General features: G+C 38.6%; 1 protein-coding gene across 9 annotated transcripts in view; it reads left to right on the top strand.

Moving 5' to 3' along the window:
* LOC133546463 (gastrula zinc finger protein XlCGF57.1-like) overlaps positions 1 to 19,809 on the top strand; it is a 287,238-nt gene that overhangs the window by 263,329 nt on the left and 4,100 nt on the right. For 6 of the 9 annotated variants that reach the window (XM_061892218.1, XM_061892219.1, XM_061892222.1 and 3 more), the window contains one exon: positions 8,981 to 9,235. The exons of 1 other annotated variant lie outside the window; for it this stretch is intronic. In XM_061892218.1, coding sequence (XP_061748202.1) covers positions 8,981 to 9,235 — 255 coding nt within the window. Of the gene's footprint in view, positions 1 to 30; positions 460 to 7,200; positions 7,441 to 8,980; positions 9,236 to 19,809 lie in introns of those variants that run through there. 2 more of the 9 variants (XM_061892221.1, XM_061892224.1) reach the window with 2 other exon arrangements.

Raw genomic sequence — 19,809 nt, 5'->3', positions numbered from 1 at the left:
GAATCGTTCATGACTTGCCCATCACGATGACTCGTTGGCCCCGCCCCTAAGTGACGCATGCGTGGAGGATATGTTCTTCGCAGCAAAGTCCTCCTTTACTCCACACACGCTTCTAAGCCTCGGCACATCTACTAACTACACTTTATTCATCCTCCGTGTCAGCATCAACTCCACTCGTCTCACTCAACTTTGGACATTATTAGGCCCGCTTAGATTGCTCCTTGTTTGAGCGCGCTAGTTAGCTTAGCATGCTAGTTAGCTTAGCTTGTTAGCCGCTAACAAAGAGACGCGGATTTGATCAACACATCGCTTAGTTAAGATCAAGTGTGAGTGTAAAGTGTTGTGATTGTGTGAAAATGTGTGAAAGAACCATAGCAGAGTACGAGGAGGAACTTTGTCCAACTAAAGAGGAGAAGGAGCGACCACATCAAAAACCTCAAGTTGTGTTACACAGAACAGGTTTGTTTACTTCTTACTCTCACATCTTTACTAACTTTATATTTCATCATTAATATGACGTGTTTGATTAATAATTTATCAATAGGTGTACTCAGACACATGATTGTTATTGTGTTATTAATGTGATTATCAGACAGCAGTCATTTCCACTAGATAATGTTAAAATAGAGGTGATTTGGCACACTTATAATTAAAAAAACAAAAATAATGTTGTTTTTCATACGATATGTAGTAGTATTGTATATGTGGATGGGGGCCCTGCTTTGGTAATAATGTGTACCCCTTTCAGAGATCACATTTAGTTCCACTTCAAACATTCACATGTTGCACAATGAGATGAGATGGTATAACGTGAACAGTTCTGGAACTTTCTAACTCGGGGGAAAGAACGGGATCTGGTTGGAAGCGCGATGTATGAGCAGACGCTGTTTGGGTATAACAAAATGGTGGCTGCCAATTTAGTTTACAACTTCACTACATCAGTAGTTGTCAAACCTTTTTCACCAAGTACCACCTCAAAAAATACTTGGATTTCCAAGTACCACCATCATGAACAGCATTAAAATATAGTAGCATAGTAGGCCTTAATTATTCATTAATAACAAGGAAGACACATTATTTAACAAGTATATTTAATATTTTAGTTACTGTAACATTACACACAGTTTGAACAGTAACACAGTGTTTGCATGTTGGAAAATAAAACAATGTACATCAAAAATGAAATAATATTTGGCGTACCATTAGGTGATACCCGCGTACCACTAGTGGTACACGTACCACAGTTTTAGAATCCCTGCTCGATCGGTTCAAGAAGACATGATCAATGCACGCGTGTGCAGAGACAAGGTCACTTCCATTTTATTTGTTTTACGTCAGTTATGTTCCTGCATGTTGTCACTACTATAGTTTTCCTTTTTGCAATCTTTATTTGAATAACAATTTCACATAAAAGATGACATGCTGATCATTTAAAAAATTACAGAGCTCCTAAAGGGACATAGGTACAATTTTTTTGAGATATGTATCTTGTGCGCACCAGAAACTATGATGCAGCTTCCTCAGTTGACCTCTGACCTGGTCCACAGAGATGACTAATGTCTGGTGGAGGAGGAGGAGGAGGAGGAGGGGGTTGCAACCATGGCTGGGGAGGGGGAGAAGAAAAGGGGGTGGATGCAATGAGGATTGGGGGGTGGGGAGAACAGTACTGGTTAAACCGGTTGAAGAAGTTCTTCATCTCATTGGCCCTCTCTATTGTCCCCCCTACTGCTCTGGTCTTTGTCTTGTGGCCTGTGATGGTTTTCACACCTTCCCAGACCTCCATCATGTTGTTCTGCTCCAGCTTCTTCCTGTAGCTGTCCTTAGTCTTCCTCACGCGTCCTCTCACCTCCCGCTGTGCTGCTCTCATTGCCTCCCTGTCTCCACTCCTGAAGGCAGCTTTCTTCTTGTTGAGCACAGCTTGAACCTCCTGTGTTACCCAGGGTTTGTCATTAGGGTAGCACTGAACAGTCTTAGCAGGGCAGGTCACGTCTAGGCAGAAGTTGAGGTAATCCGTAGGACAGTGAGTCTGACCATCAATGTCCTCACCATGTGGAAACTGTGTTCCATTTGTCTGTCACAGAATGACATCACACTAAGATGTTCAGTGACAGTTTTCTTTAGCTATTTAGCATTTTTGTTCAGTATCAATCAATCAATCAATCAATGTTATTTATACAGCCCTAAATCACATTTGTCTCAAAGGGCAAAAAAAAGGCAGTAAACATCTTCCAAACAAAGTGTTTGCGAGCGAAATTTTCTGAAATGTGTAGGTATATTCTTGCTATCGTTTACATTTTCAGAATGTATAATATTGTGTTTTAGAGAAATGCTTTGACATTCTTGTCAGGTTCAAACACCGATGACATCTATTTGACAAGACAAGAAGCAAAGAAATCAAACAGAGACAGGATTCCATTTAGCTCATGAGGAGAAACGTCTGGGCTGCAACTTCGTACAGTTTCCCACCACGCTTTAAATAAATAAATGATAAATGGGTTGTACTTGTATAGCGCTTTTCTACCTTCAAGGTACTCAAAGCGCTTTGACACTACTTCCACATTTACCCATTCACACACACATTCACACACTGATGGAGGGAGCTGCCATGCAAGGCGCCAACCAGCACCCATCAGGAGCAAGGGTGAAGTGTCTTGCTCAGGACACAACGAGGTTGGTACTACGTGGGATTTGAACCAGTGACCCTTGGGAGAGTGCGCACGGCCACTCTCCCAATGCGCCACGCCTCCCTTTGACGAGGGAGTTCCACGCTTCCTCTTTTATGTGGGCCTTTTCTGATTACATAGCTGCAGCTGTTTTTAAAGGGATGGGGGGGGGGTCGTAAGCAGCTTTTGCACTCGGTCGTAAACAGTTTAAAGAAATGGTCTGCTTTGTAGATCTCAGGTTAGGAAAAGGTCTTCCTGTGGCTGTCAATAGATCAAAGAAACCGACACCTCCATGTTGCATCCCATCGCAGACAGTGGAGTTTTACAAGCCTTTTGTTTGATAAGATGAAAGACAGCTTTGGTCTTCTAGCAGGGGACCTGAACTCAATGGAACACAAAGTTTTTTCATAACTTCCATCCATCCATTTTCTACCGCTTATTCCCTTTTGGGGTCGCGGGGGGCGCTGAACTCATATACAATTATTCTGAAAATTTTGTTATTATTGTTAATATCATATGGAATCAATAATTGGTCGCAGTAAAGTGGCAAATTGGGTACTTTTTAGCTCTAAAAAGGGTATTTCAACAAGTAAACAGTACAGTAGGTACTTGATTTTGATAGATGTAATGCTCATAATGCTCATAGGGACTGCGTGGCGTAGTGGGAGAGTGGCCGTGCGCAACCCGAGGGTCCCTGGTTCAATCCCCACCTAGTACCATCTTCGTCACGTCCGTTGTGTCCTGAGCAAGACACTTCACCCTTGCTCCTGATGGGTGCTGGTTTGGCGCCTTGCATGGCAGCTCCCTCCATCAGTGTGTGAATGTGTGTGTGAATGGGTAAATGTGGAAATAGTGTCAAAGCGCTTTGAGTACCTTGAAGGTAGAAAAGCGCTATACAAGAACAACCCACTTATTTTATCATAAGGGTATTCTAGTAAACTATGCAGAGAGGAGATTTTTCAGTATCAAAATATTACTTGAAATCAAATTTTGGCAGCAGCAGAGTGGTTGTTTCGGTATATTTTAGCTTTGTAAAGGGTATTTCTACAAGTATACAGTACAGTAGGTACTTCCATCCATCCATCTTCTTCCGCTTATCCGAGATCGGGTCGCGGGGGCAGCAGCCTAAGCAGGGAAGCCCAGACTTCCCTCTCCCCAGCCACTTCGTCTAGCTCTTCCCGGGGGATCCCGAGGCGTTCCCAGGCCAGCCGGGAGACATAGTCTTCCCAACGTGTCCTGGGTCTTCCCCGTGGCCTCGTACCGGTTGGACGTGCCCTAAACACCTCCCTCGGGAGGTGTTCGGGTGGCATCCTGACCAGATGCCCAGATGCCGAACCACCTCATCTGGCTCCTCTCCATGTGGAGGAGCAGCGGCTTTACTTTGAGTTCCTCCCGGATGGCAGAGCTTCTCACCTTATCTCAGTAGGTACTTGATATATATATATATATATATATATATATATATATATATATATAATGCTCATTAGAGTATTCTAGTAAAATAAGCAGAGATGAGATGTGTCAATATCAAACTATTATTTAAAATACATTTTTGGCAGCAACAAAGTGGCCATTTCGGCAGATATTTGCTCTAAAAATAGTATTTCAACAAGTAAACAGTACAGTAGGTACTTGATATTGATATATCTGTGAATTGTGAATTATATTATATAGCGCTTTTTCTCTAGTGACTCAAAGCGCTTTACATAGTGAAACCCAATATCTAAGTTACATTCAAACCAGTGTGGGTGGCACTGGGAGCAGGTGGATAAAGTGTCTTGCCCAAGGACACAACGGCAGTGACTAGGATGGCGGAAGCGGGAATCGAACCTGCAACCCTCAAGTTGCTGGCACGGCCACTCTACCAACCGAGCTAATGGTCATAAGGGCATTCTAGTAAAATGCGTGTGTGTAAATATGCGATGTGTAAATATCAAAATATTACATCAGATCACTTTTTGATTGAAGATTCAAGATAGTTTATTGTCATATGCACAGTTAAACACACAGTTTGCCGTACAATGAAAATCTTACTTTGCTAGTCCACCCTTCAACAAGTCACACGGTACTTAGCTAAAAATAAAAATGTATATACAAGACACAGTAAGTAACATAACATTATTGCACATTCTGATTGACAGTCAACAGTATAAATATGGAGGTGACCTTGGGTCACAGCAGCAGTTAAAGTGTCTTTAGTGATCAAAGGTGAAACGTGTCTACAGTGATGGTTCACAGTTAGGGGGTGGTCATTGTAGCTGTCTTTTGTTCAAAAAGACAAAAGTAAAGGGTTGGGGGGGAGCTGGCATTCAAAAGTTAGCATTCACAAGCCTGATGGCCTGTGGGTAAAAACTGTTTGTCTGTCTGGTAGTCCTGGATTTCAGGCTCCCGTATGGTCTGCCTGATGGTAGGAGGCTGAAGAGACTGTGTACTGTCCTTGATGATGATGTGTGCTCTCCTGGTGGCCCTGGTAGACTACATGTCCTGTAGTGAGGGGAAGGCTGCTCCTGATATGTACTGAGCAGTTTTAATCACTCGCTGGAGTGCCTTCCTGTCCTTAGCAGTACAGTTTCCATACCAGACCGTGATTGAGCTGGTAAGGACACTCTCAACCATACTTTTATAGAAGTCGCTGAGAATTTTGGGTGGCATGCCAAATTTTCTCAGCTTTCTTAGGAAATACAGTCACTACTGGCCTTTCTTTATTGTTTGTTGGGTGTTGTGATCCCAGGTGAGGTCCTCGCTGATGTGAGTCCCGAGGAATTTAAAGGTTTTCACCCTGTCCACCTTTGTCCCACCTATGTACATCATCTCCTTGGTCTTGTCTGTGTTCAAGGAGAGATTATTATCCTTACACCAGGCCACCAGTTCCGCTACCTCCCTTCTGTACGTAGTATCATCTGCAAACTTGATGACAGTGGTGTTTGGCAGTCGTGTGTGAAGAGGGTGTACAATAGGGGGCTCAGCACGCAGCCTTGGGGGGTCCCAATGCCTAGAACCTTTGTGCCTGATGTCTGGTTGCCGATACTGACTGACTGGGGCCGGTTTGTGAGAAAGTTCAGGACCCAGTCACAGAGAGTTGGTGTCAGACCAACAGTGAGGAGTTTAGCAGTGAGTTTTTGTGGGATGACCGTGTTAAAAGCAGAGCTGTAGTCGATGAATAATAGCCTGGCATAGGTGTCCTTGCCCTCTACGTGGGTGAGGGTGGTGTGGATGACGGGGTTGACTGCAACCTCACTGGACCGATTCTGCCGGTAGGCAAACTGTAGAGCAGGGGTCACCAACGCGGTGCCCACGGGCACCAGGTCGCCTGTTAGGACCAGATGAGTCGCCCGCTGGCCTGTTCTAAAAATAGCTCAAATAGCAGCACTTACCAGTGAGCTGCCTCTATTCTTTAAATTGTATTCATTTACTAGCAAGCTGGTCTCGCTTTGCTCGACCTTTTTAATTCTAAGAGAGACAAAACTCAAATAGAATTTGAAAATCCAAGAAAATATTTTAAAGACTTGGTATTCACTTGTTTAAATACATTCATTTATTTTTTTACTTTGCTTCTTATAACTTTCAGAAAGACAATTTTTTGAAGAAAAAAAACTACCTTAAAATTGATTTTAGGATTGTTAAACACATTCACCTTTTTACCTTTTCAATTCCTTCCTCTTCTTTCCTGTCAATTTAAATCAATGTTCAAGTATTTTTTTTTTATTGTAAGGAATAATAAATACATTTTAATATAATTCTTCATTTTAGCTTCTGTTTTTTCGACAAAGTATCCATCCATCCATTTTCTACCGCTTATTCCCTTTCGGGGTCGCAGGGGGCGCTGGCGCCTATCTCAGCTACAATCGGGCGGAAGGCAGGGTACACCCTGGACAAGTCGCCACCTTATCGCAGGGCCAACACAGAGAGACAGACAACATTCACACTCACATTCACACACTAGGGACCATTTAGTGTTGCCAATCAACCTATCCCCAGGTGCATGTCTTTGGAGACAAAGTATATTAGTGAAATATTTCTTCAAACTTATTATGATTAAAATTCAGAGAAATTATTCCGGCAAATCTACAAAATCTGTAGGATCAAATTTAAATCTTATTTCAAAGTATTTTGAATTACTTTTAAAATTTTTGTTATGGAAAATCTAGAAGAAATAATGATTTGTCTTTGTTAGAAATATCGCTTGGTCCAATTTATTATATATTCTAACAAAGTGCAGATTGGATTTTAACCTATTCAAAACATGTCATCAACATTCAAAAATTAATATTAATTAGGAAAAATGACTAATGATGTTCCATAAATTATTTTTTTTAATTGTTTCAAAAATATTTAAATTAGCAAGTTTTTCTCTTCATTTTTTTCGGTTGAATTTGGAATTTTAAAGATAAACTGTTTTTAAAAATTGTATTTTAATTTTTTTCGTGTTTTCTCCTCTTTTAAACTGTTCAATTAAGTGTTTTTTCATCATTTATTCTCTACAAAAAAAAACTTCCGTAAAAAGAAAAAACATTTACGACAAAATGATAGACAGAAATATCAATTTTTTATATATATAGATTTGTTTATTAAAGGTAATTTGAGCAAATTGGCTATTTCTGGCAATTTATTTAAGTATGTATCAAACTGGAAGCCCTTCGCATTGATCAGTACCCAAGAAGTAGCTCTTGGTTTCAAAAAGGTTGGTGACCCCTGCTGTAGAGGGTCCAGTGTGTCTGGGATGGTCTTCTTGATGTGTGACATGACTATCCTCTCGAAGCACTTCATCACTATTGGGGTGAGTTGTCTAGTATGTTTACTATTTTATTTAGGAAAAACTTTCAATAAGAATCATATGTTTAATGTACCCGAAGATTTTTTGTTAAAATGAAGCCAATAATGTACTTTTTTGTGGTCCCATTTATTTAGATAAGTATTGAAAAGTATCAAAATACATTTTGGTATAGGTCCCGGTACTATAATATTGGTATCGGGACAACACTAGTAAGAACAGAATTCATTGGTTTATTCTTTGACCACCTTAGTAGTCATTTTTTCACTGGAGAGATTAGTCTCTACGATGCAGCCAAGATAGGTAATCTCATTTTTGTTTGTTATTATATTGTCACCCACTTTGACTGTGAAGTTGTCTACTTTTCTGAGGTTAGGAATTGACCCAAAGACCTGTGTACTTGCAAGTACCGAGGCAAGTCTTATTTCGGCAGTTTGTCATTGAAAGCCTTGCTAGTCTAGGTCTTGAGGATTGTAGCTTCGCTTATTTTGTGGCCGTCAGCCTCGGTTCTATGTTCTTTATGGGTACAGAAAATGATGGAATGATCACTTAAGCCGCACACAGTAGTTCCAGTTGTGGTGATCTGAGACTGGTCAGAAGTAACAAGGAGGTCTATGAAGGTTTAACAGGACTCACTCACCCTGGTAGTTTGCTTAATGAGCTAAGTGAGACAATGTTGGTGGCACAGCTTAGTGAAGGTTTTAAAAATGGGTGCATCCTTTCAGGACATATCTGTGTTCCAGTCCCCAAGAAGTAAACCTGTATCAACATGTTTACATAAAACTCACACACTCACTAAATACATTTTATACTGTAAACAAATCTAATTAAAGTTATAATTTCACTTCCTAAATCTGACTTACAAGTATCAATAAGTGAACATAAACAATTATTTTCAATAACTAAAGTAGTCAAAACTTGAATTATTAAGGTGACTGACTTTCCTTCAGCGTGTCGTAGATGGTCTCCAATTCCTAAAGAGGAATTGTTGATGAAGATACTCCATAAAACAGCACATAGTAAAACATGTTTTTGTGAAAGTTCCTTTTGGCCCAGCCAACAAAATGACCACCAAAAAATATTTTGCATGATCACAAAAACATACCATGAATGTTTTTGCAGTGATTTTGGAATTAGATTTTTTGAATTTCCATGATATTTTAGTTATAGTAATGACTATGGCATTAAAAGAATATGTTTAAGTTTACAGATAAAGTTTAGGTGTCATAGACCGTATACACAATACAATTTTTACACACTTTACATCAGTGAAGTTAGTAATTGCTTCAATCAATGCTGCCTCGTACTTATAAAAACTTTTCAAATTGCCCCTCATCAAATTTCCAAGTCTGTTTTTGTACTCACTGTTCCACTTTTGAATTAATTTTAGGAACCAATTGGGTATTTCCTGTGTTTTTATTGTTTGTTTTGCTACACACTTTTAACACAACACACGGAAGAACACAAATAATGTAATTGTGTCAACAGTGTCAGTTCAAAACTATTTCTATTCCCTCTTGATCTTATTTACTTATTTACCCAACAGATGTCCAGCAGCCCCCTCACATTAAAGAGGAAGAGGAGGATCCACAGCCCCCTCACATTAAAGAGGAAGAGGAGAATCCACAGCCCCCACACATTAAAGAGGAAGAGGAGGAAGTGTGGATGAGTCAGGAGGGAGAGTGTCCTGTAGGGCAGGAGGAGGCTGATGTCAGCAAGTTTCCACTGACTGTTGTCTCTGTGAAGACTGAAGAGCATGAAGACAAACCACCTGAGTCCTCACAGCTTCATCACAGTCCAAGTAAGCACAACATTTTATTCTCAGGGCATTCAATCCATCACAACTGGACTCTTCACTTTGTCTTACAAGACCTTTGTCCTCTCATCCAAGTAGGCTTCATCACTTCATGCTCATACACTTCAAGTCTTAAATCTAATCATTGGAATTTAGAGGGGAACTGCACTTTCTTGAGGAATTTTTCTATCGTTCACAATCATTATAAAAGACATGATGGTGGATATATAAAAAAAAATAAATCCCATTCTAACTAGGGCTGGGCGATATGGCCTTTTATTAATATCTCAATATTTTTAGTCCACATCACGATACAGCATATATATGTGGATATTTTGCCTTAGCCTTGAATGAACACTTGATGCATATAATCACAGCAGTATGATGATTCTATGTGTCTACATTCAAACATTCTTCTTCATACTGCATTCATATATGCTACTTTTAAACTTTCATGCAGAGAGGGAAACCACAACTAAGTCAAATTAGCAAAAGTGTATTTATTAAACAGTTATTAAGCAGTGGCACAAACATTCATGTCATTTCCAAAGCAAAAAGTGCAAGATTGTCAGAGACATTTTAAAACAAGCTATGAGTGCACTTTTGTGCATGATGTCACTAAGATGACATAGCAAAACAACACTATATTAAAGTGCACCTGTTGTACAGAACACCACTACAATAGTTTAAAACAAATAAAGTGCACTTTTCTGCATGATGTCACACAAGATATTTCAATAAGTGTCAAATAAAAATGTGCTGCATAATAGGAAATCAAATAGTGTATGTCCTTCACTATGTGGTAGGTTCCTACGGACGTTATCTCCTTCTGTTGTTGACCAGTTTTTTCATATGGGGTTGATGTGGAAATGGTTGTATGGGCATTTTGTGGGTGTGGCACCAAACTGAGATGTTGACATGCAGAGTTTCAAGCACTCCTCATTCTCTAGCGGGTGACTTTTCAAATGATGCTACACATTAGCAGTGCTGCAACTTTTTGTAGCAACGCTTTTGCCGCATACTTGACATATTACGGTTGTCTTTTCAACATCTTCCCTTTTGAAACCAAACCACCGCCAGACAATGGACTCTGTGCTGCTTTTCTTGGGAATTAATTATTCCTTCATTTGTTACCAGACTAGCACCTTCTTTCTCTCGTATTACCACTAGCACCACCCCGTTAGCACCACAGCTAACGTTATAATGCCGCTACCTGTCTGCTCTGCGAGGGCGTATGACGTTGCACACGCGACAGTATGTGACGTATGTGCGAAGGTGCGCTTGTTTTATGTCTCTGTGAGAAGGAGAGACAAGAAAGAGTGAGAAGATGATGTAGTGTAATGCCCGCGGCTAAAAGCAACTGAGTGAGAATCTATACTCCAATACTGACAATATAGTCATTTTCTATAGCGCACAGAGACAAACCCACAATATATGGAGTATATTACATATATCACCCAGCCCTAATTCTAACTCATAAATGTAAATAAAAGTCCACTTGCAATGGAGCCAATGGGAGGTCCTCTCTAATCATCCAAAAAACGCCAACCAAGTATTGAGTTGAGTTGAGATGAGTATGACTTTATTTGGAACATGCAAGCATACAACATGATACATCACACATGCATGCATACAACATGATACATCACACATGCATGCATACAACATGATACATCACACATGCATGCATACAACATGATACATCACACATGCACGCATACAACATGATACATCACACATGCATGTATACAACATGATACATCACACATGCACGCATACAACATGATACATCACACATGCATGTATACAACATGATACATCACACATGCATGCATACAACATGATACATCACACATGCATGCATACAACATGATACATCACACATGCACGCATACAACATGATACATCACACATGCATGTATACAACATGATACATCACACATGCACGCATACAACATGATACATCACACATGCATGTATACAACATGATACATCACACATGCATGCATACAACATGATACATCACACATGCATGCATACAACATGATACATCACACATGCACGCATACAACATGATACATCACACATGCATGCATACAACATGATACATCACACATGCACGCATACAACATGATACATCACACATGCATGTATACAACATGATACATCACACATGCATGCATACAACATGATACATCACACATGCACGCATACAACATGATACATCACACATGCATGTATACAACATGATACATCACACATGCATGCATACAACATGATACATCGCACATGCATGCATACAACATGATACATCGCACATGCATGCATACAACATGATACATCACACATGCATGCATACTACATGATACATCACACATGCATGTATACAACATGATACATCACACATGCATGTATACAACATGATACATCACACATGCAAGCATACAACATGATACATCACACATGCATGCATACAACATGATACATCACACATGCATGCATACAACATGATACATCACACATGCAAGTATACAACATGATACATCACACATGCAAGCATACAACATGATACATCACACATGCATGCATACAACATGATACATCACACATGCAAGTATACAACATGATACATCACACATGCAAGCATACAACATTAAACATCACACATGCATGCATACAACATGATACATCACACATGCAAGTATACAACATGATACATCACACATGCAAGCATACAACATGATACATCCCACATGCATGAATACAACATATACATCACACATACAACATGATACATCACACATGCATGCATACAACATGATACATCACACATGCATGTATACAACATGATACATCACACATACAACATGATACATCACACATGCATGTATACAACTTGATACATCACACATGCATGCATACCACATGATACATCACACATACATGCATACAACATGATACTTCACGCATACAACATGATACTTCACACATACAACATGATACATCACACATGCATGCATACAACATGATACATCACACATGCAAGTATACAACATGATACATCACACATGCATGTATACAACTTGATACATCACACATGCATGCATACCACATGATACATCACACATGCATGCATACAACATGATACATCACACATGCAAGTATACAACATGATACATCACACATGCAAGCATACAACATGATACATCCCACATGCATGAATACAACATATACATCACACATACAACATGATACATCACACATGCATGCATGCAACATGATACATCACACATACAACATGATACATCACACATGCATGTATACAACTTGATACATCACACATGCATGCATACCACATGATACATCACACATACATGCATACAACATGATACATCACACATGCATGCATACAACATGATACATCACACATGCATTCATACAACATGATACATCACACATGCATTCATACAACATGATACATCACACATACAACATGATACATCACACATGCATGTATACAACTTGATACATCACACATGCATGCATACCACATGATACATCACACATACATGCATACAACATGATACTTCACGCATACAACATGATACTTCACACATACAACATGATACATCACACATGCATGCATACAACATGATACATCACACATGCTTGCATACAACTAGATACATCACACATGCATGCATACAACATGATACATCACACATGCATGCATACAACATGATACATCACACATGAATGCATACAACATGATACATCACACATGCATGTATACAACATGATACATCACACATGCATGCATACAACATGATGCATCACACATACAGCATGCATACAACATGATACATCACACATATAACATGATACATCACACATGCATGTATACAACATTATACATCACACATGCATGCATACAACATGATACATCACACATACATGCATACAACATGATACATCACACATACAACATGATACATCACACATGCATGCATACAACATGATACATCACACATGCTTGCATACAACATGATACATCACACATGCATGCATACAACATGATACATCACACATGCATGCATACAACATGATACATCACACATGCATGCATACAACATGATACATCACACATGCATGTATACAACATGATACATCACACATGCATGCATACAACATGATACATCACACATACAACATGATACATCACACATGCATGCATACAACATGATACATCACACATACAACATGATACATCACACATGCATGCATACAACATGATATCATGTTGTATGCATGCATGTGTGATGTATCATGTTGTATACATGCATGTGTGATGTATCATGATGCATGCATGCATACAACATGATACATCACACATGCACGCATACAACATGATACATCACACATACATGCATACAACATGATACATCACACATGCACGCATACAACATGATACATCACACATGCACGCATACAACATGATACATCACACATGCACGCATACAACATGATACATCACACATGCATGCATACAACATGATACATCACACATACAACATGATACATCACACATGCAAGCATACAACATGATACATCACACATGCATGCATACAACATGATACATCACACATGCAAGAATAGAACATGATACATCACACATGGAAGCATACAACATGATACATAACACATGCATGTATACAACATGATACATCACACATGCATGCATACAACATGATACATCACACATGCATGTATACAACATGATACATCACACATGCAAGAATACAACATGATACATCACACATGGAAGCATACAACATGATACATAACACATGCATGTATACAGCATGATACATCACACATGCATGCATACAACATGATACATCACACATACAACATGATACATCACACGTGCATGTATACAACATTATACATCACACATGCATATATACAACATGATATCATGTTGTATGCATGCATGTGTGATGTATCATGTTGTATACATGCATGTGTGATGTATCATGATGCATGCATGCATACAACATGATACATCACACATGCACGCATACAACATGATACATCACACATACATGCATACAACATGATACATCACACATGCACGCATACAACATGATACATCACACATGCACGCATACAACATGATACATCACACATGCACGCATACAACATGATACATCACACATGCATGCATACAACATGATACATCACACATACAACATGATACATCACACATACAACATGATACATCACACATGCATGCATACAACATGATACATCACACATGCAAGAATAGAACATGATACATCACACATGGAAGCATACAACATGATACATAACACATGCATGTATACAACATGATACATCACACATGCATGCATACAACATGATACATCACACATGCATGTATACAACATGATACATCACACATGCAAGAATACAACATGATACATCACACATGGAAGCATACAACATGATACATAACACATGCATGTATACAGCATGATACATCACACATGCATGCATACAACATGATACATCACACATACAACATGATACATCACACGTGCATGTATACAACATTATACATCACACATGCATATATACAACATGATACATCACACATACAACATGATACATCACACATTCATGCATACAACATGATACATCACACATGCTTGCATACAACATGATACATCACACATGCATGCATACAACATGATACATCACACATGCATGCATACAACATGATACATCACACATGCATGCATACAACATGATACATCACACATGCATGCATACAACATGATACATCACACATGCATGCATACAACATGATACATCACACATGCATGCATACAACATGATACATCACACATACATGCATACAACATGATACATCACACATACATGCATACAACATGATACATCACACATGCATGTATACAACATGATACATCACACATGCATGTATACAACATGATACATCACACATGCATGCATACAACATGATACATCACACATGCATGCATACAACATGATACATCACACATGCATGCATACAACATGATACATCACACTTGCATGCATACAACATGATACATCACACATGCATGCATACAACATGATACATCACACATGCATGCATACAACATGATACATCACACATACATGCATACAACATGATACATCACACATACATGCATACAACATGATACATCACACATACATGCATACAACATGATACATCACACATACATGCATACAACATGATACATCACACATACAACATGATACATCACACATGCATGTATACAACATGATACATCACACATGCATGCATACAACATGATACATCACACATGCATGCATACAACATGATACATCACACATGCATGCATACAACATGATACATCACACATACAACATGATACATCACACTTGCATGCATACAACATGATACATCACACATGCATGCATACAACATGATACATCACACATGCATGCATACAACATGATACATCACACTTGCATGCATACAACATGATACATCACACATGCATGCATACAACATGATACATCACACATGGATGCATACAACATGATACATCACACATGCATGCATACAACATGATACATCACACATGCATGTATACAACATGATACATCACACATGCATGCATACAACATGATACATCACACATGCATGCATACAACATGATACATCACACATGCATGCATACAACATGATACATCACACATACAACATGATACATCACACTTGCATGCATACAACATGATACATCACACATGCATGCATACAACATGATACATCACACATGCATGCATACAACATGATACATCACACTTGCATGCATACAACATGATACATCACACATGCATGCATACAACATGATACATCACACATGGATGCATACAACATGATACATCACACATGCATGCATACAACATGATACATCACACATGCATGTATACAACATGATACATCACACATGCATGTATACAACATGATACATCACACATGCATACATACAACATGATACATCACACATGCATGCATACAACATGATACATCACACATACAACATGATACATCACACTTGCATGCATACAACATGATACATCACACATGTATGCATACAACATGATACATCACACATGCATGCATACAACATGATACATCACACTTGCATGCATACAACATGATACATCACACATACATGCATACAACATGATACATCACACATGCATGCATACAACATGATACATCACACATGCATACATACAACATGATACATCACACATACAACATGATACATCACACATGCATGCATACAACATGATACATCACACTTGCATGCATACAACATGATACATCACACATACATGTATACAACATGATACATCACACATGCATACATACAACATGATACATCACACATGCATGCATACAACATGATACATCACACATACAACATGATACATCACACTTGCATGCATACAACATGATACATCACACATGCATGCATACAACATGATACATCACACATGCATGCATACAACATGATACATCACACATGCATGCATACAACATGATACATCACACATGCATGCATACAACATGATACATCACACATGCATGCATACAACATGATACATCACACATACATGCATACAACATGATACGTCACACATGCATGCATACAACATGATACATCACACATGCATGCATACAACATGATACATCACACATACAACATGATACATCACACATGCATGCATACAACATGATACATCACACATGCATGCATACAACATGATACATCACACATGCATGCATACAACATGATACATCACACATGCATGCATACAACATGATACATCACACATGCATGCATACAACATGATGCATCACACATGCATGCTTACAACATGATACATCACACATGCATGCATACAACATGATACATCACACATACATGCATACAACATGATACATCACACATGCATGCATACAACATGATACATCACACATACATGCATACAACATGATACATCACACATGCATGCATACAACATGATACATCACACATGCATGCATACAACATGATACATCACACATGCATGCATACAACATGATACATCACACATACATGCATACAACATGATACATCACACTTGCATGCATACAACATGATACATCACACATGCATGCATACAACATGATACATCACACATGCATGCATACAACATGATACATCACACTTGCATGCATACAACATGATACATCACACATGCATGCATACAACATGATACATCACACATGCATGCATACAACATGATACATCACACATGCATGCATACAACATGATACATCACACATGCATGCATACAACATGATACATCACACATGCATGCATACAACATGATACATCACACTTGCATGCATACAACATGATACATCACACATGCATGCATACAACATGATACATCACACATGCATGCATACAACATGATACATCACACATACATGCATACAACATGATACATCACACATACATGCATACAACATGATACATCACACATACATGCATACAACATGATACATCACACATACAACATGATACATCACACATGCATGTATACAACATGATACATCACACATGCATGCATACAACATGATACATCACACATGCATGCATACAACATGATACATCACACATGCATGCATACAACATGATACATCACACATACAACATGATACATCACACTTGCATGCATACAACATGATACATCACACATGCATGCATACAACATGATACATCACACATGCATGCATACAACATGATACATCACACTTGCATGCATACAACATGATACATCACACATGCATGCATACAACATGATACATCACACATGGATGCATACAACATGATACATCACACATGCATGCATACAACATGATACATCACACATGCATGCATACAACATGATACATCACACATGCATGCATACAACATGATACATCACACTGCATGTATACAACATGATACATCACACATGCATGCATACAACATGATACATCACACATGCATGCATACAACATGATACATCACACATGCATGCATACAACATGATACATCACACTTGCATGCATACAACATGATACATCACACATGCATGCATACAACATGATACATCACACATGCATGTATACAACATGATACATCACACATGCATGCATACAACATGATACATCACACATGCATGCATACAACATGATACATCACACATGCATGCATACAACATGATACATCACACATACAACATGATACATCACACTTGCATGCATACAACATGATACATCACACATGCATGCATACAACATGATACATCACACATGCATGCATACAACATGATACATCACACTTGCATGCATACAACATGATACATCACACATGCATGCATACAACATGATACATCACACATGGATGCATACAACATGATACATCACACATGCATGCATACAACATGATACATCACACATGCATGTATACAACATGATACATCACACATGCATGTATACAACATGATACATCACACATGCATACATACAACATGATACATCACACATGCATGCATACAACATGATACATCACACATACAACATGATACATCACACTTGCATGCATACAACATGATACATCACACATGTATGCATACAACATGATACATCACACATGCATGCATACAACATGATACATCACACTTGCATGCATACAACATGATACATCACACATACATGCATACAACATGATACATCACACATGCATGCATACAACATGATACATCACACATGCATACATACAACATGATACATCACACATACAACATGATACATCACACATGCATGCATACAACATGATACATCACACTTGCATGCATACAACATGATACATCACACATACATGTATACAACATGATACATCACACATGCATACATACAACATGATACATCACACATGCATGTATACAACATGATACATCACACATACATGTATACAACATGATACATCACACATGCATACATACAACATGATACATCACACATGCATGCATACAACATGATACATCACACTTGCATGCATACAACATGATACATCACACATACATGCATACAACATGATACATCACACATGCATGCATACAACATGATACATCACACATGCATACATACAACATGATACATCACACATACAACATGATACATCACACATGCATGCATACAACATGATACATCACACTTGCATGCATACAACATGATACATCACACATACATGTATACAACATGATACATCACACATGCATACATACAACATGATACATCACACATGCATGCATACAACATGATACATCACACATACAACATGATACATCACACTTGCATGCATACAACATGATACATCACACATGCATGCATACAACATGATACATCACACATGCATGCATACAACATGATACATCAC

Source organism: Nerophis ophidion, unplaced genomic scaffold, assembly GCF_033978795.1.
Source record: "Nerophis ophidion isolate RoL-2023_Sa unplaced genomic scaffold, RoL_Noph_v1.0 HiC_scaffold_30, whole genome shotgun sequence".
Taxonomy (NCBI): domain Eukaryota; kingdom Metazoa; phylum Chordata; class Actinopteri; order Syngnathiformes; family Syngnathidae; genus Nerophis; species Nerophis ophidion.
The sequence above is the reverse complement of the archived record's forward strand: the minus strand, read 5'-3'. Positions and strand labels throughout refer to the sequence as shown.